The sequence below is a fragment of the Hoplias malabaricus genome, chromosome 16, assembly GCF_029633855.1.
Source record: "Hoplias malabaricus isolate fHopMal1 chromosome 16, fHopMal1.hap1, whole genome shotgun sequence".
NCBI lineage: Eukaryota > Metazoa > Chordata > Actinopteri > Characiformes > Erythrinidae > Hoplias > Hoplias malabaricus.
The window spans coordinates 2,684,780-2,703,647 of NC_089815.1; the positions used below are offsets into that span (position 1 = coordinate 2,684,780).

General features: G+C 49.3%; 2 protein-coding genes across 2 annotated transcripts; both read right to left on the minus strand.

Moving 5' to 3' along the window:
• Window positions 1-257: 257 nt before the first annotated feature.
• Window positions 258-4,468, minus strand: LOC136671833 (uncharacterized). The gene is made up of 4 exons (XM_066647693.1): window positions 4,363-4,468; window positions 4,229-4,284; window positions 1,906-3,424; window positions 258-322 (listed from the first exon to the last, which is right to left on the minus strand). Exons 1-4 carry the CDS (start codon window positions 4,386-4,388, stop codon window positions 271-273), a joined length of 1,653 nt encoding a protein of 550 aa, XP_066503790.1. The 5' UTR covers window positions 4,389-4,468; the 3' UTR covers window positions 258-270.
• A 313-nt stretch (window positions 4,469-4,781) lies between these two features.
• htatip2 (HIV-1 Tat interactive protein 2) lies at window positions 4,782-9,520 on the minus strand. The gene is made up of 6 exons (XM_066647694.1): window positions 9,224-9,520; window positions 6,986-7,169; window positions 6,766-6,873; window positions 6,315-6,452; window positions 5,993-6,054; window positions 4,782-5,697 (listed from the first exon to the last, which is right to left on the minus strand). The coding sequence occupies exons 1-6, from the start codon at window positions 9,337-9,339 to the stop codon at window positions 5,493-5,495; spliced, it is 813 nt and encodes a 270-aa protein (XP_066503791.1). The 5' UTR covers window positions 9,340-9,520; the 3' UTR covers window positions 4,782-5,492.
• Window positions 9,521-18,868: the final 9,348 nt, after the last annotated feature.

Below are 18,868 nucleotides of genomic sequence, written 5' to 3' on the forward strand. Positions count from 1 at the left end.
CCCCACAGAGCAGGTGTGATGTGGTGGTGGATCATTCTCAGCGCTGCAGTGACACTGACGTGGTGGTGGTGGTGTGTGTTTGTGTGTTGTGCTGGTGTAGAGTGGATCAGACACATCAGTGCTGCATGTGCAGCTGCTCTACAGCTTTCCTTCCCAGTTAAAGTCATCTGTGGAGTTTATAAACACTCTGAACATTAAAGTCATTTCAGATGAAGACACTGGAATCACACAGTCACAGAAACACAACACCAGGGTGAGCTCAGAGATCTTTTATTGACCAAACGTTTCCTGAAGAGTCTCGGAGCGTCCGACTGGATCTGACCTGCGGGGGGAGAAGGGGGGGGTCAGTTTAACAGCATCACACAGCAGCCGAGCCTTTCTGAGCTCTGAGCTGAAGCTATCACTGCCTCCTGGATCAGGAAGGAACCAGCTCCTCTCTACACCCTGGGGGTGTTCCACAAAGCAGGGTTCTCAGCTTAGCCAGATAACTCCAACTCAAAACCAAACTCAAACCCAAACCCAGACTCCAGGCCCCAGCCCCCAGACTCCAGGCCCCGGCCCCTGGCCCCCAGACTCCAGGCCCCGGCCCCTGGCCCCCAGACTCCAGGCCCCGGCCCCCAGCCCCCAGACTCCAGCCCCCGGCCCACAGTCTCCAGGCCCTGGCCCCCAGACTCCAGGCCCCGGCCACCGGACTTCGGACTCCAGCCCCCGGCCCCCGCCCGTGCAATAGGAACAGAGCCGAGGGAGAGTCAGCCCTGAAATATGGGCTTATGTACACTCTCAAAATGATGGTCCTACAAGGGTTCTCTGTTAAAGAAAATGGTTTCTTTATAGAACCCTGAATATTGAAGAACCTTGCGTTCGTTTAAAGGGTTCTTTGCATCATGAAGGGGTTCCGTAGATGGTTCTATACGGCACCTTTTAGAGAAGGGTTCCTCTAGAGTTACAATGTCAAGCTTGTTACAGCAGAGGAACCCTTCTAGTGCCGTGTAGAACCCTTCTCTAAAAAGCTGCCGTACCATCTACAGCACATTTTCCATCGATCTGAAGAACCCCATCTGAGGACTTTACAGAAGAACCTTCGTAGAACCATCATTATTTAGAGTGCATTTTGCTGCTTTGTGAAACACCCTCAGGCTGAACCCTCTGGGGTCCGAGGACTTTTATTCTGTTCTGAAGATACATCTGATAAACATCTGATAATCAATAAGTGACTAGAGGCTGCGATAATCAGGGAACAGTGGCTTATTGCTGATAAAAAGTGATCAAATTCACCAATTTTCAATTTATAAAAATGGTTCCTAGGCAACAGAAGATTTAGTTAAAAATAACGTGGCGAATCCTCTTTAAGAAACAAAACGTGTTGGTGTTTATTCAGGGAATTGTACTGCAGTGGAACAGTGTGGGGCCTTTGTGAAGAGAGCACTCTGTTTCACTAAAGGAGAAGTTCCTGGATCTAGAGCTAAACCGGGGCTGGGTTTTTAGCCTTTAGCTCAGAAGCTAACTTAGCTGTAACCCACAAAACATACCAACACTTTCCTCAGCAGCTTCAGGTTTCATTAATCTGCCTCTGAACTGTCGGGGGTTAAACCTGCCGTGCATTAATCTGGAATTCAGAAGTGAAGGGGTGTGTGTGGACTGTGTATTCAGCTTCAACTCTGGCTCAGCCAATCAGAACTTTATTAACTCTAATCTAACACTAAACTCAGGTTAAACCAGAGCTGATCCTTACGTTTCCTCCACTGAGTGCTGTCCACGTTCTGAAACAGCCGCTATACTGACACCTAGTGGCCTCGACGTGTTAGAGATTGGTGACCCGCTCTGTGGAGCATAAACAGGTTCATGGTTTTGATAAATGTTTATTGCTACTTCTCAGTGGTGGAAGGACGCCGTGCCTGTGTTTACCTGTGTGTGGAGTGTCCTCCAGGACGAACCGCATCGACTTTGGGCTTCTCTGTTTGGAAAGGTTTAAACTTCCCGGAGACTCTCCTGGACGCTTGGCTGGAGCTGAACATCACAGGATTTGACTCATCCGTGTGCATTATTCCAGAAGGACTGCTGGAGCGTCCGGTGCTCCGAGATGCTCCAGTGTGTTGGGGGAAGGAAAAGGGCCCGTGGAGGAGTTGTTGGTGACGCAATGAAGAATTCCAGGATCTAAACCGACTTTTCCGTCTCTCACTAGTGCTCAGAGGTCTGTTCTGAACGGGTGCAGATTTCGGGCCGTGGCCTGTGCTCGCGGACTGTGGGGGCTTTAGACTCATGAGGGTGGCGTGGGCGTATCCTTTAGTCGACAGCCTGGAGCTAAAGCCAGAGCCGGGGACGTTGTTATAGACTCGGGGCTGGTCTTCGGTTCTACGTCTGTGAGGAAAACCATCTGTTTGAGGATAAACTCGACTTATCTTAGAGAGATGAGAGCTTTTAAGGCCTTCGCTGTCCATTTCCGTGGGTGTGAACATCCGCGGAGCATCGCTGCGGTCGGCGGAACTCCTCTGGACGGCCTCGGCTCCTCCTCGGAGCGTGTGACTGCCTCGTGACGGAGAGAACAGACCGGAAGCTGTAGTCTCACTAAACCCTTCTAAAGGAAAAGTGAGCGGCCGTCTGTTTGGATCGGCTCCACTGATCTCTGCAGGTGGAGCGGGTCGGGGTCGGGTTCGGTACCGGACATTCCCGGGCTCAGTGCCGCCTGCTCCCGCCGTCTGTGGAGAGTAAACCGGATTCCTTTGAGGGAAATGAGGCCTTTTAAAAGCACTGCTGTCTGTCTCTTTGCTCTGGAGATGCAGCATGGCCTCGCCGTCCTCACTCAGCCTTGACGGAGGAGAGTCAGAACCATTCTGGACCGGACCTTTGGGTTTGTCTGGGTTTATTTTACTTCTAAACTCTTCCAAAGGGAAGACGAAAGCCTGTCTGTTTGGAAAGACTCGTCTAACATCCTCTGTCTCAGCGGAGCTCAGTCGGGTTCGGTACCAGACGGTTCCCGGGTCAGGCCTTTGTGGAGAAGCCTGTATTTGGGAATAAATGGGATTGGAGAATGGAGAGATCTTACTGAGCTGGAGCAGTGGCCTGGTCTCACTTTGTCTCCACGGAGCAAAGCCCGAACTCTTCTGCAGCCGACGCTGGTCTGTTCCGCTGTTTATTTCCCGCACCGTTACGTCACGGAAGCCGACAGACGGGAAGATCAGAGGCCCTCTGTTCTGATCGACTCTACTGATCTCCACAGTCTCATCAGGGCCTGGTTTGGAGATCTGGTTGAAGGCCGGTTTCTCTCTGTTTCTCTGGATGCTGGGACCCCTGGCTTTGGGCTCTTCATAAACGCCACCTAAATCAAGTCCTTTATTCATCAGGGAATCAACATTTTGGGAAAAGTCAGACCTTCCGAAGAGTTCCATCTGAGGAACAGAGTCTCTGGAGGAGAGGAGCCAGTCACCTGAGACCGAGAAACAGAGCGAGGGAACGAGCGAGAGAGAGAGAGAAACAGAGCAAGCGAGAGACAGAGCAAGAAAAAGAGACAGAGAAACAGAGTGAGCAAGAGTGAGAGTGAGAGAGAGACAGATGCACAGTGAGAGAGAGAGCGAGACAGAGAGCAAGAGAAAGAGAGAGACAGAGAAACAGAACGAGCGAGAGACAGAGAAATAGAGCGAGCGAGAGAGACAGAGACATGGTGTGTGAGAGAGAGAGAGAGAGAGAGAGAGAGACAAAAGAGACAGTAAGAGAGAGAGCAAAAGAAAGAGACAGAAACACAGAAAGAGCCAGAAACAGAGCGAGCGAGAAAGACAGAGACAGAGTGAGAGAAAGACAGTGAGAGAGAGACAGAGACACACAATGAGAGACAGAGAGACAGTGAGAGACAGACACAGAGAGAGACACACAGTGAGAGACAGACACAGAGAGAGACACACAATGAGAGAGAGAGAATCAGAAAATGACAAAACACAAGCACAGTGTCATTGATAAACAACAGCGCCCCACAGTGGTGCATTTCCTAACAGTGAGTGAGTATCAGTGAGACACAGGACGAGACACTTTCACTGGATAACGTTAAAGAAAAATTACAAATGAAACAGTCCAGAAACTGCAGAATAAATAGATTATTTCATATCACTTTAATAAAGATATAAAGATAAACACGAGATTAAAATCTCAGCAGCTAACGCCGTGGTGCAGAGAAATCAGCAGCAGAACGTGACCCTGTGACGGAGCAGAGGAGTGTGTCCCGCTTCATCACCTTTACCTTCTCCAGAGCTCCTCCCTGCAGCAGCCACCAGAACCGAGCCCAGCACACACACCCTGAGGAACCGGACCCAGAACAACATTATCAAACTGTAACCAACTTAAATAACATCTACTTTAAAAGATCGTATCCACCTTAAATGATGTCCCAGGAAAATCATTTTCTGTTCACTTTCAGAAAGCAAAGGTATTTTTAAAGAAACATTAAAGTGCTCCACAAACTGGTGCAGCTCTGACCTCTGACCCCTCTCTATAACCCTCCAGAACCAGGTGAGCACAATTATAACAGACCAATCACAGTCTGTTTAAGCCCCGCCCAGCAGTCTGTCTGTGTGTGTGTGTGTGTGTGTGTGTGTGTGTGTGTGTGTGTGTGTGTGTTTTTCTCCTGGTGATGTACAGATGTGAAGGACCACAGTTTCCAATGAAAACCCTCAGCTCTGTGGGTGTTTACTTCACATTTCATTTATTTAAAAAATAAAAACAGCACCATTCTGCAGAGAGAGTGCTGAGAGAGCACTGAGAGAGCTCTGAGAGCACTGAGAAAGAGCAGAGAGCACTGAGAGAGGGCTGAGAGCGCAGAGAGAGCCCAGAGAGCACTGAAAGAGTGCAGAGAGAGCACAGAGAGTGCTGAGAAAGCGCAGAGAGAGCCCAGAGAGTGCAGAGACCACTGAGAGAGCCCAGAGAGCACTGAAAGAGCGCAGAGAGCACTGAAAGAGCGCAGAGAGAGCCCAGAGAGCACTGAGAGAGTGTAGAGAGAGCCCAGAGAGCACTGAAAGAGCGCTGAGAGCACTGAGAGAGTGCTGAGAGAGCACTGAGAGAGCTGAGAGAGCGCAGAGAGCATGGTGAGCACATACAGAGCATACATTCTTTTCCGAAGAGGATCAGAAACAGCAGCAGAATTAAACATCCCTCTTTGTGTTTAAAGTTTAAGGTAGTGCTTACATTAGAATACGACAGTGTCCTGAGAGCCATAATAATTCATTATCCACACACAGCTTCACTTAATAAAGCACCAAAGTAAAGCAGTAGTTACACATCTCATATTATACACATACATTATAAAGATATACATTCATCAATACCACCTTAAAACATCACATCCTACACAAATAATGTGCTGTTTGACTGTATATGATTTTCCTTTATTCCAGAGCAGTTAGAGCAGGTAGAGCGGGTAGGTAGAGCATGTGAAACATATGTAGAGCAGGTAGAGCACATTAGCAGAGCAGGGGAACTACGTAGAGCAGCTGAAGTATAAAGAGCTCTCATTGTTTCCCCCCGACGTTCCCGAGGCGGTAGATATCCGGGTTTTCCAGGATCTCCGTGGGTCCCCGTGGCTCCGTGAGGCAGTTGATGACCATGGCCCGGGTCACTGTGGTGATGGGGACAGACATCGAAGAAAACATTCCAAAAAACTTGCGCGCCATCCACTCGCCCGGGCGACTCTCGGCTCTGTCCACCAGGAGGACGCTGGGAAATAAACGGCAGGTCAAAGAGGAGTCAGTTACTTTCCTGCCCTCCTCTAAGAGCTACATAGAGTAATTCAGTGATTTAGAAGCTGTCATTTAAAGGTAAAAATACTACCTAGCGTTACTTTAAAACAGAGTTAAGTATAGGTCCTGGCCACCAGAGGTCACTAAACTGACGCTGACAAACAGCGATATCAGCAGTCACTTCATTCCTCAGGACCTCACACCTCTAAGTGATTTCTAGTGATTAGTGGTGATTATTAGTTACAGTTGATTATTGATTATTGGTGACTCACGCAGGTCTGTAGATCGAGAATCGCTCAAACCCCAGCTCCGTGATTTCTGCCTCGACCTGGCCCTGAAAAACACACACAGAGACAGGAAAAGGTTAACACCACATCCTTCTCAGTGCCACCTTAAAAACACCACGTCCCACTGAGTACCACCTTAAAAATATCACACATCACAGTTTACATTTTTTAAATCTAGGCCCTGAATGTGTTTTCATTTCCCTTTGTTTTTGTTTTTCAGGTGAAGCTTGTCCTGAATTTTGTTCTCATTTTGGCCAAGAATTTTTAATTCGGTGCATCACTAAGTGTGTGTGTTTGTGTGTAGAACCTTGGTTTTGAGGTAGAGGAAGCTGCTGGTTTTATCGGCTCCTTTAGAAGACTCCAGGTGGAAGTGTGAGCAGCCTCCAGTTTTCGCAAGTTCTGCAGATTTCAGAACGTAATCATGATCCACTCGGAAAAACCCGTCCTGAAAGACACAGAACCTATATAAGCACCTCCTAAATCACTCAGAACCCAGATTAACCCGTCCTAAAAGACACAGAACCCAGATAAACCCGTCCTGAAAGACACAGAACTCAGGTAAACCCATTCTAAAACACTCAGAACCTAGATAAACGCCTCCTAAAACACTCAGAACCCAGATAAACCCCTCCTTAAACACTCAGAACCCAGATAAAAGAATGAATTCTTCTTGTTTAAAAGAATAATGTAATAAGACAGAGGAACATTAAGGATGCGGCCTCTTTGCTGCAGGGGGGGGAGCTGTGTGAGACACTCACTGCTCCTGCTTTGGCTCTAGTGGTCCCGAGGCAGCAGAACCCCACGTCGTGACCCCGAAACGCTGCGGCGTAGTCCTCCAGCTTCTCAAAGTCCACCACCTCCTGCACCTGTGTCCACAGCAAACACAAACACACAGCACAGGTCAGAGAACATGAACCCAAACAGAGGCCCAGTCCCAGCTTTGGGTTCTGTCTCGGGATGTGTGAATGGTGTCAGTACCACGCCGTCGTAGGTTTTGTCCTCAAAGCTCAGTTCCCTTCGCCCAATGAGAGTGACCCTGGAGAAGATGTTGCGCTCCACTATTTCCTTCAGGAGTTTTCTCCCTGTTTCTCCAGACGCTCCGAGGATAAAGCAGCTCTTGTTCCTCTGTCGGAACGTTTCATCCAGCGCCGCTACGTCCATGCTGAGCACAACCGAACAAAACAAACAGGTTACTCACAAAAACACAACCCGCCCCGGCCAATTTATCAGAAACACCTCCTTTACCTGGTGCACTGGAAAAATGTATGATTTATGAAGTGAAATAAACAACGCAGATAAGTTTACGCTCCAAAAGACGAGAGTAATCTGTCAGTGAGATCATCTCAGATCATAGGCTGATTTAAAGAATCCAATAATGCAGTGTGAACAGTTAGGGGTGTGTTTATATTTGTACGATGTGTACACCACTGATGTATACGACGGAGTTTTAGGGCCACAGCGGTTTAAAAAAAAAAAAAGATTCCGAGATTAAAGTCAGAATTCTGAGGAAAAATCTCGGAATAATTCTGAGAAAAAAAGTCGGAATAATTCTGAGAAAAAAAGTCGCAATAATTCTGAGAAAAAAGTCAGAATAGTTCTGAAAAAAAAAGTCAGAATAATTCTGAGAAAAAATCTCAGAATAATTCGCTGCGTATAATGGAGCAGACACAGTGTAACAGTGTAGAACTCCGGCGCCCACGAGGCTCCATCGTGTTACGGCTCGGACTCGTACAAAAAACTAAAGCCTTTATGCATCTCAGTCAGGGGCTGCGTCATGTCTGTGAATGCGTTTAATAAATAATTCATGCATAAGGCTTTAGTTTTTTGTACGAGTCCGAGCCGTAACGCGATGGAGCCTCCTGTGCGCCGGAGTTCTACTTGCTCTGGATCCATCATTTTCGTGATCATTAATTGTATCATGTGAAACTACATGCCATGGTTCGTGCACTGATTCAGGGTTTAAACACTAATCACACTGTGGCCCTGATGTGGAAGAGAAGAGTGTTTATTCCTGAAATCTATACCATAGCAAGACTTAAGCAACACATTGCGTTCCACAGTTACACTGTGTCTGCTCCATTACACGCAGTGAATAATTCCGACTTTTTTTTTCAGAATTATTCCGACTTTTTTTCTCAGAATTATTCCGAGATTTTTTTTCCTCGGAATTCTGACATTAATCTCGGAATCTTTATTATTATTATTTTTTTTTTTACCGCTGTGGCCCTAAAACTCCGTCGTAGATGTAACCTTACCTTTCTGAGTGTGCAATTTTATTTGCGCTCGGGCCACTAGACGGCGCCACAGGAAGAAAAAAAAAACTCGCGTGATTAGGCGACTACCCCTGATTTTAAAGGCGCAATAAGTCCTTCTCTCAACCCAGTCTTCTTAAAATTATGAAGCAGCCACATCATACTGACACGTAGTGGCCGAGTGGTGTTAAAGATTCTGTGTCAAATGTGAAACATGGCCGCCCCCTAGTGTTGGACCCACTCTGTGGAGTTTAAACTGGTTTGTTCAGGAACGACTGAGCAGTTTGATTCTTCAGAACACTTAGGATTAACTTTACAGAACACTGTTTTCTCTCAGTCACTTAAATATAAATAAAATAAATATTAAATAAATATTAATCACTTAAATAAAGAATAAATAGTGTTTGCTTGTTTACTTTGTAAGAATTTGATGTTTTAAAAGAGGTGTCGGTTTAGTGTATGATTTTCTGCTTAATAAACAAATGAGAAATATAAAAAAAACCTTGAAATTAACTTTAAATCCATTCGTATTCAGCCTGTAAAACAAGTTTAGAACATTTAAAGCAGCAATGGCTTTTAAAACTCAATAAACACACAGACACAAACTAATCTTACAATAAAAGCAGAAATATGTAGCAGCGGTTAAATAATCTTACTGTTGTTTCTTTTTAAAAATCCCATTTTCATTACAATTCAGGTTATTCTACTTATAAATACATTATTTGTGCAGTGTATTTATTTATATAACATTATACTCTTTAACTCTGTTTCCAAACACAGCTCCTATTTTTGTATTCGCCAGTTTTTAAATCGAAATGTATTTATTTTCCCTCCGGAATCAACAGCGGTATCTTTATTCTCATTTCCACCTTAAACGACGGCAGTTGCGTTGAGGCGCCTCGGACTGCTTTAGCACCTCCGGCTTCTTTTAAGGTGGACCGGACAATTCCGATATGTTCCTCACCTCGGAAACTCCCTTGTCTCTGAATTGTCCAGAAAATGAAGAACCACAGCGAGGGCGACCGCGGACACAGAGAGGACAGTGAGGACAGAGCTGCAGCGGCACGGGGACAGTTTCATCAGCTCCAATTTCAGAGATTAATCGTAAAAAAATTACATTATTCCCACAGTCAGCCTCCGTTTACATTTCCTCGTTCAGTTTCTGCGCAGGCGCACTGAGCAAGCCGCCGCCAGTGAACAAGTTCATAAACAAAGACCGAAACATGTGTCCAGAGGTTCATTCACCTCAGATTACTTAAACCTCTGTGTGTCCAAACGGCACTGAGGGACAGTCCACATGGTTTAAGTTATCTGGCTAAATGCTAATCCTGAGTTGTGGACCAGCCCCAGGTTAATCCCCGTCTCCGAGGCTGTGTTTATGTTTACTGCTGAGAATTAAAGTCTTAAACTCGAGGATTTACATCAGAGCTGAGGCTGATCCCTTTAATTCTGTGGTTCCACCACAAGAGGGCGGTATCTCACTGTCTGACTCAAAGCTGGTCAAAAGTTTACACTTTACTCTCTCAGCTCCACTGTCTCCTCACTGTCCTCTTTCTCAGCTCCACTGTCTCCTCACTGTCCCCTCTCTCAGCTCCACTGTCTCCTCACTGTCCCCTCTCTCAGCTCTACTGTCTCCTCACTGTCCCCTCTCTCAGCTCCACTGTCTCCTCACTGTCCCCTCTCTCAGCTCTACTGTCTCCTCACTGTCCCCTCTCTCAGCTCTACTGTCTCCTCACTGTCCCCTCTCTCAGCTCCACTGTCTCCTCACTGTCCTCTCTCTCAGCTCCACTGTCTCCTCACTGTCCTCTTTCTCAGCTCCACTGTCTCCTCACTGTCCTCTCTCTCAGCTCCACTGTCTCCTCACTGTCCTCTTTCTCAGCTCCACTGTCTCCTCACTGTCCCCTCTCTCAGCTCCACTGTCTCCTCACTGTCCCCTCTCTCAGCTCTACTGTCTCCTCACTGTCCCCTCTCTCAGCTCTACTGTCTCCTCACTGTCCCCTCTCTCAGCTCCACTGTCCCCTCACTGTCCACTCTCTCAGCTCCACTGTCTCCTCACTGTCCTCTCTCTCAGCTCCACTGTCTCCTCACTGTCCTCTTTCTCAGCTCCACTGTCTCCTCACTGTCCCCTCTCTCAGCTCTACTGTCCCCTCACTGTCCACTCTCTCAGCTCCACTGTCCCCTCACTGTCCACTCTCTCAGCTCTACTGTCTCCTCACTGTCCCCTCTCTCAGCTCCACTGTCCCCTCACTGTCCACTCTCTCAGCTCCACTGTCTCCTCACTGTCCTCTCTCTCAGCTCCACTGTCTCCTCACTGTCCTCTTTCTCAGCTCCACTGTCTCCTCACTGTCCCCTCTCTCAGCTCTACTGTCCCCTCACTGTCCACTCTCTCAGCTCCACTGTCTCCTCACTGTCCCCTCTCTCAGCTCTACTGTCCCCTCACTGTCCACTCTCTCAGCTTCACTGTCTCCTCACTGTCCCCTCTCTCAGCTCCACTGTCCCCTCACTGTCTCCTCTCTCAGCTCCACTGTCTCCTCACTGTCCCCTCTCTCAGCTCCACTGTCCCCTAGCTGCCCCCTCTCTCAGCTCCACTGTCTCCTCACTGTCCCCTCTCTCAGTTCCACTGTCTCCTCACTGTCCCCTCTCTCAGCTCCACTGTCCCCTCTCTCAGATCCACTGTCTCCTCACTGTCCCCTCTCTCAGTTCCACTGTCTCCTCACTGTCCCCTCTCTCAGCTCCACTGTCTCCTCACTGTCCCCTCTCTCAGTTCCACTGTCTCCTCACTGTCCCCTCTCTCAGCTCCACTGTCTCCTCACTGTCCCCTCTCTCAGTTCCACTGTCTCCTCACTGTCCCCTCTCTCAGCTCCACTGTCTCCTCACTGTCCCCTCTCTCAGATCCACTGTCTCCTCACTGTCCCCTCTCTCAGTTCCACTGTCTCCTCACTGTCCCCTCTCTCAGATCCACTGTCTCCTCACTGTCCCCTCTCTCAGTTCCACTGTCTCCTCACTGTCCCCTCTCTCAGATCCACTGTCTCCTCACTGTCCCCTCTCTCAGTTCCACTGTCTCCTCACTGTCCCCTCTCTCAGCTCCACTGTCTCCTCACTGTCCCCTCTCTCAGTTCCACTGTCTCCTCACTGTCCCCTCTCTCAGCTCCACTGTCTCCTCACTGTCCCCTCTCTCAGATCCACTGTCTCCTCACTGTCCCCTCTCTCAGCTCCACTGTCTCCTCACTGTCCCCTCTCTCAGATCCACTGTCCCCTCTCTCAGCTCCACTGTCCCCTCACTGTCCCCTCTCTCAGCTCCACTGTCCCCTCTGTCAGGTCCACTGTCTCCTCACTGTCCTCTCTCTCAGCTCCACTGTCCCCTCACTGTCCCCTCTCTCAGATCCATTGTACTCTCCGGTCACTCAGTAGTCCACCTGTGGCCCTGCATACTTCTTTAGCCCCTATCATCCTGTTCCTCAGCGCTCAGGACCCCCACAGAGCAGGTGTGATGTGGTGGAGGATCATTCTCAGCGCTGCAGTGACACTGACGTGGTGGTGGTGTGTTAGTGTGTGTTGTGCTGGTGTAGAGTGGATCAGACACAGCAGCGCTGCTGGAGTTTTTAAACCCCTCAGTGTCACTGCTGCATTGATAAACCATCCATCCATCCATTATCTGTAACTGCTTATCCAATTTAGGGTCGCGGGGGGTCTAGAGCCTGCACTGATAAACCGTGTTTGTTTAAGAGACATGTAAGTAACGTTGTAACAGTTAAAGAAACTAAAGTTAATATAAAGGTTATTTACCCATTTAAAAGTAATTTTTTAGCAAAAATAGTTTTTTATTGAAGTGTGTCGATGTGTTACTGTTAGAGGTCAGAGGTCATTAGCGCTGTCAGGTGTCAGGTGTGATGTTGTAAACATTAAGATAAAATTCCTTTTTTGTCTTTGCCCATGTGCAACACAGTGGAGCAACAGGGCTTTACACACACACACACACGCGCACACACACACACACACACACACACAAGAGTAAATAAGTATCAGACAAAAGACTATAAAATGCAGAATTGAAAATGTAAACATTAAGATGAAAGTATTTTAAACTCTTTGAAGTGTCTTAGTCAGAAGTTGAGACACAGAGACTGTCCCTGATCCTGAGCCAAAACATTACAAACAGTGTGTGCCGTACCAGGTCAGTGTCTGTGGTTAAACCTGGGTCTGAAAGGACTCTGTGGAGTGAGTTCTGGGTGGAGCTGTGGTTCTGCTGTGGCTTCGCTGTGGCACGGTCGCGGCTGGGTTTGGGGCTGTAGCGGACGTCGTGGGTGGCCCAGGTTTGGGTTAAAGTTCTGGTGAAGTCTGTGTCTCTCTGGGGTCTGTAGCTCTGGGTCGGGCCTGGACTCCCCCTGGACTCCGCTGGTCACACGCGGCTCTACATCTGTGTCTCTGATCCGTTTGTTTGTTGGGGAATGAGATTAGTTTTGGGAGAATACCATTCTCTCTCGTTCCCGCTCTCCTCCGTCTCTCCGACACAAAAGGAGAAACACAGGAGATGCCGGGAACTCCTGAGAAACCCCTGAGCAAACACGGCTCGGCCTAATGACTTCGCCATCTCCTCCGCCCCTCAAATTAGTCTCGATTGTAGAAAGAGGGAGAGCAGCAGCTCACACTGATTCTAATGTGGCTAATCCCTTACACACACACACACACTCGCTAACATCCACCACCAATAATCACCCAGCCACCCAGGCAGATAGAGAGAGAGATACACACACACACACACACAGAGAGAGAGAGAGAGAGAGAGAGAGAGAGAGTGAACACAAAGACAGAAAGTAAAAAGAAAGTACTGGAGAATAAGTGATGAGACAGTGAGATAGAGAGAGAAAGTAAGAGTGAGTGAGAGACACTGAGGGGCAGAGAGATTGAGAATGAGACACAGAGAGAGAGAGGAGAGAGAGAGAGAGAGAGAGAGAGAGAGAGAGAGTGAACACAAAGACAGAAAGTAAAAAGAAAGAGAGAGAAAGTACTGGAGAATAAGTGATGAGACAGTGAGACAGAGAGAGAAAGTAAGAGTGAGTGAGAGACACTGAGGGGCAGAGAGATTGAGAATGAGACACAGAGAGAGAGAGACACATACAAAGAGAGAGAGAGAATGACATTAATTCAATCCCTGACAAACCTTCCTCCTCGTCCAGTGATAAATTGAGAATATGCAAATGTGTCTTTGATGGGATGTTTATGGGGATAAGCGCTCGTTCAGCTCCACCCCCCACAGAGCCGCTGCACTAATACAGGTGTTTAGCAAACTGTCATTAGTCTCCAGCTAATTTGGCTCCATTGACGGAGGCTTTGTGCAGCACGGGGCTCATTTGTAGTTGTGTTTGAGGAGGGGATTTCTCTGAACTGTGGTGGGTCTGATATCATCCGCCTTTCACCATGGAACCTCCTACTGCAGCTCTCACAGATTAAACTGGACCAAAGCCTGGAGTCCAGGAGGGACTTAGCCAGGTCTCAGCCGGGTCTCAGCAGGTTCTCAGCCAGGACTCAGCCAGGTCTCAGCTGGGTCTAAGTCGGGTCTCAGTCGGGTCTCAGCTGGGCCTCAGCAGGGTCTCAGCAGGGTCTCAGTCGGGTCTCGTCTTTTTCCACATTTGCAGTGAAACAGACTCTATTCTCCTCAGTGCCGGGTTTGGAGAGGCTCAGTCGGGGGAGGCTCAGTCAGGAGAGGGTCAGTCTGGAGAGGGTCAGTCGGGTGAGGCTCAGTCAGGAGAGGGTCAGTCGGGAGAGGGTCAGTCGGGAGAGGGTCAGTCGGGAGAGGGTCAGTCTGGAGAGGGTCAGTCGGCTGAGGCTCAGTCCGGAGGGGATCAGTCGGGAGAGGGTCAGTCGGGGGAGGCTCAGTCAGGAGAGGGTCAGTCGGGAGAGGGTCAGTCTGGAGAGGGTCAGTCGGGTGAGTCTCAGTCAGGAGAGGGTCAGTCGGGAGAGGGTCAGTCTGGAGAGGGTCAGTCGGGTGAGTCTCAGTCAGGAGAGGGTCAGTCGGGAGAAGCTCAGTTCTGGAGAGGGTCAGTCGGAAGAGGATCATTTGGGTGAGGCTCAGTTGGGAGAGGTTCAGTCGAGAGAGGCTCAGTCAGGAGAGGCTCAGTCGGGAGAGGGTCAGTCGGGAGAGGGTCAGTCGAGAGAGGCTCATTTGGGAGAGGGTCAGTCTGGAGAGGGTCAGTCGAGAGAGGCTCAGTCTGGAGAGGGTCAGTCGGGAGAGGGTCAGTCGGGAGAGGGTCAGTCTGGAGAGGGTCAGTCGAGAGAGGCTCAGTCAGGAGAGGCTCATTCCGGAAAGGGTCATTTGGGTGAGGCTCAGTCGAGAGAGGCTCAGTCGGGAGAGGCTCAGTCCGGAAAGGGTCAGTCGGGAAAGGGTCAGTCAGGGGAAGCTCAGTCGGGAGAGGCTCAGTCTGGAGAGGGTCAGTTGGGGTAGGCTCAGTCGGGAGAGGGTCAGTCGGGAGAGGCTCAGTCTGGAGAGGGTCAGTTGGGGTAGGCTCAGTCGGGAGAGGGTCAGTCGGGAGAGGCTCAGTCGGGAGAGGGTCAGTCGGGAGAGGGTCAGTCGGGAGAGGGTCAGTCGGGAAAGGGGCAGTCGGGAGAGGCTCAGTCTGGAGAGGGTCAGTTGGGGTAGGCTCAGTCGGGAGAGGGTCAGTCGGGAGAGGCTCAGTCTGGAGAGGGTCAGTCTGGAGAGGGTCAGTCTGGAGAGGGTCAGTCGGGAGAGGCTCAGTCTGGAGAGTGTCAGTCTGGAGAGGGTCAGTCTGGAGAGGGTCAGTCTGGAGAGGGTCAGTCGGGAGAGGGTCAGTCGGGAAAGGGGCAGTCCAGAGAGGGTCAGTCGGGAGAGGATCTGTTGGGTGAAGCTCAGTCGGCAAAGGCTCAGTCGGGAGAGGGTCAGTTGGGAGAGGCTCAGTCGGGAAGATTTCACACAAGACGTGAAATCTTTATAACGTAACGTAAATGTGCAGTTATTTGTCACTGTGTAACGTACAACAAAATCTTCCTCATTTAATCCGACTGTGACCACACACACACACACTAGTGCACTAGGGGCTGTGAATACACACTCAGAGTAGGGAGCGTTCAGGGGTTCAGTGCCTCGCTCAAGTGCCCTCAGCCGTGGATGTTCCCCTCGGTCCTGGGATCAAACCGGCAACAGCTGCCGCAAATCAGTGCACTTTACATATATGGGCTTTGTCTCTGGGTTGGAAAATCTCTTTTTCTGTTTTCTGTTTCTTTTTGTGTGTGTGTGTGTGTGTGTGTGTGTGTGTCTGTGTGCACGCGTGTGTGTGTATGGTTGTGTTAGAAAGCCAGTGTGGCCTTTAGGCCGCCCTCTAATCACGTGGGAGAGGGTCCGTAGGTTAGCAGCAGCATGTTCGGAGATAAGAGGTTGTGATGGTACAAAGCTGCAGCGCACACAGCCTCCTCAGCTCAGAGACGTCATTAACCCTTGCCACAAAGGAGAGATTTAAACAGCAAACAGACGGAGAAAATTAAACACACAGCTCAACTAAGCAGCTTCTTACCACTCGTCCACACACACACACACACACAGTGAGAGAGAGAGAGAGAGAGAGAGAGAGAGAGAGAGAGCTCCCTTCTGAGATGAAGCTGTCTCTGTGGAGATACAAGGTCTTTGTGTTGACAGTAGCAGCCTTCCTTCCATATGTATTCAGGGGCTAACAACACACACAGACACACACAGTAAGAGCAAGTGTGTGTGTGTGTGTGTGTGTGTGTGTAGTGGAAAGGCCAGATGTGGGGCTGTATTCAGATGTGGAGCTGATTAGCCTTTCCTGCTGAGCTGTAGCAGGGGCTGAGCCCCCGAGTGTTAGCATGCTAATTTGTTTGCTCATTTAATGAGTGCATTGTTTTGGAGCTGTAAGATAAAGCAGGATTGAGAGGGGCTTAGCTGATGGCATTTGGCCCAAAAATCCCCTCTGAGCTTCACTGATACTAAACCTGTGTGTGGGGTGCTAAAACAGAGTGCTGAAACAGAGCCAACACAGGGCTAGCATGGAGCTAAACACTGGGCTAACACTTGGGTGACCAGATCTGAGATGGTAAAAAAGAGGACACGTTTCGGGGGTGTGTGTGTGTGTTGGGGGGGGTGGGGGGGGGGGGGGGGTTCGTTACACCTTTATTTGCTATACATGGGAAAACATGGGAATTGATGAGGGTATATACATGAGCTTTGCCTGACGTTAACAAGGACTACTGACGTGCAGACTGACCAATTAAAGAAAAACAAAATCCCGGACGTTTGTGAAATTCCGCACCGAAACCACTTGTTTTTAACAACACCACTTGTTTTTAAGTCTAAAACAGAGGACATGTCTTGGGCTAAACACTTGGCTAAACACTGGGCTAAACACTGGGCTAAACATGGATTAAACACTGGGCTAAACATGGACTAAACACTGGACTAAACATGGGGCTAAACATGGGGATAAACACTGGGCTAAACATGGGGCTAAACACAGGCCTAAACACTGGGCTAAACACTGGGCTAAACACTGGGCTAAACACTGGGCTAAACATGGGGCTAAACACTGGGCTAAACATGGGGCTAAACACTGGGCTAAACATGGGGCTAAACACAGGCCTAAACACTGGGCTAAACACTGGGCTACACATGGGGCTAAACACTGGGCTAAACACTGGGCTAAACATGGGGCTAAACACTGGGCTAAACATGGGGCTAAACACTGGGCTAAACATGGGGCTAAACACTGGGCTAAACATGGGGTTAAACACTGGGCTAAACATGGGGCTAAACACTGGGCTAAACATGGGGCTAAACACTGGGCTAAACATGGGGCTAAACACTGGGCTAAACATGGGGTTAAACACTGGGCTAAACATGGGGCTAAACACTGGATTAAACACTGGGCTAAACACTGGGCTAACACAGGGCTAACCCAGAGCCAAACATGGGGCTAAACACTGGGCAAACACTGGGCTAAACACTGGGCAAACACTGGGCTAAATACTGGGCTAATACTGGGCTAAACATGGGGCTGAACACTGGGTTAATACTGGGATAAACACTTGGCTAAACATGTGGTTAAACACTAGGCAAAACATGGGGCTAAACATGGACTAAACACTGGGCTAAACACTGGGCTAAACTGAGGAAAGGAGAGAGGACAGGGGAGAGGACAGGAGAGAGGACAGGGGAGAGGACAGGAGAGAGGACAAAAGAAAGGACAGGAGAGAGGACAGGGAGAGGACATGGGAGAGAACAGGAGAGAGGACAGGGGAGAGAACAGGGGAGAGGACAGGGAGAGGACAGGGGAGAGGACAGGGGAGAGGACAGGAGAGAGGACAGGAGAGAGGACAGGAGAGAGGACAGGGGAGAGGACAGGAGAGAGGACAGGAGAGAGGACAGGGGAGAGGACAGGGGAGAGGACAAAAGAAAGGACAGGAGAGAGGACAGGAGAGAGGACAGGGAGAGGACATGGGAGAGAACAGGAGAGAGGACAAGGAGAGAGGACAGGGGAGAGGACAGGAGAGAGGACAGGAGAGAGAACAGGGAGAGGACATGGGAGAGAACAGGAGAGAGGACAAGGAGAGAGGACAGGGGAGAGGACAGGAGAGAGGACAGGAGAGAGGACAGGGGAGAGGACAGGAGAGAGGACAGGAGAGAGGACAGGGGAGAGGACAGGAGAGAGGACAGGAGAGAGGACAGGGGAGAGGACAGGGGAGAGGACAAAAGAAAGGACAGGAGAGAGGACAGGAGAGAGGACAGGGAGAGGACATGGGAGAGAACAGGAGAGAGGACAAGGAGAGAGGACAGGGGAGAGGACAGGAGAGAGGACAGGAGAGAGAACAGGAGAGAGGACAGGGGAGAGGACAGGGGAGAGGACAGGGAGAAGACAGGGGAGAGAACAGGGGGGAGGACAGGAGAGGGGACAGGGAGAGGACACAGCATGTGAATATTTTGCTGTTAATCTGGGAGTTATCTGAGGGTCTGGGTCAGAGATGATTTCCCAGGGTTTCTCGACCGTTTTCTGCAGTGCTCCTCTGCTGTAGATGAGAATAATGTAGATCTCACCCCACTCTGGCACACACACGTTCACGTCTTACATCCAGTCTGGCTAAAGATCCACCCGCTGTCCCTCACACGTCCCCAACAGGTGATTTATCGTTAAATAACTAAACGCTTTGTGAGTAGTAACAATCCGATCATAATATTTGACTTTTATTTACAGAATTTACCGTTTTCTCAGGGGAGAGGTAAAAGGTGGTGATATACCTCACGTCTCGTAAACTCATGTGTCATGTAGAATCCCGAGTGGTAAACACGACTTTGTCCACGTTCAGACGTAATTTACAAGTAAAAAATAGGTATTTCCCAGTTTCCAACATCACTCGAATGCCGCATTACTCTGCAGCCCCTCTAGGGGGCCCACCTCCCACTTTGGGAGCCATTAGACAGTAATTTCCTCAGTGACAGAGCATTAGCGTTAGCGTTATTATTATTCGTGGCGACTGTGTGAATGGGGAGCTGTCGGCTCTGCGCCAATAAAATCTTTAATGCATTTATTTGACAAGGACATTACCATTGGGGTAGAAAGGCATGATGGGACGTCCCGGTAGTAGCCGT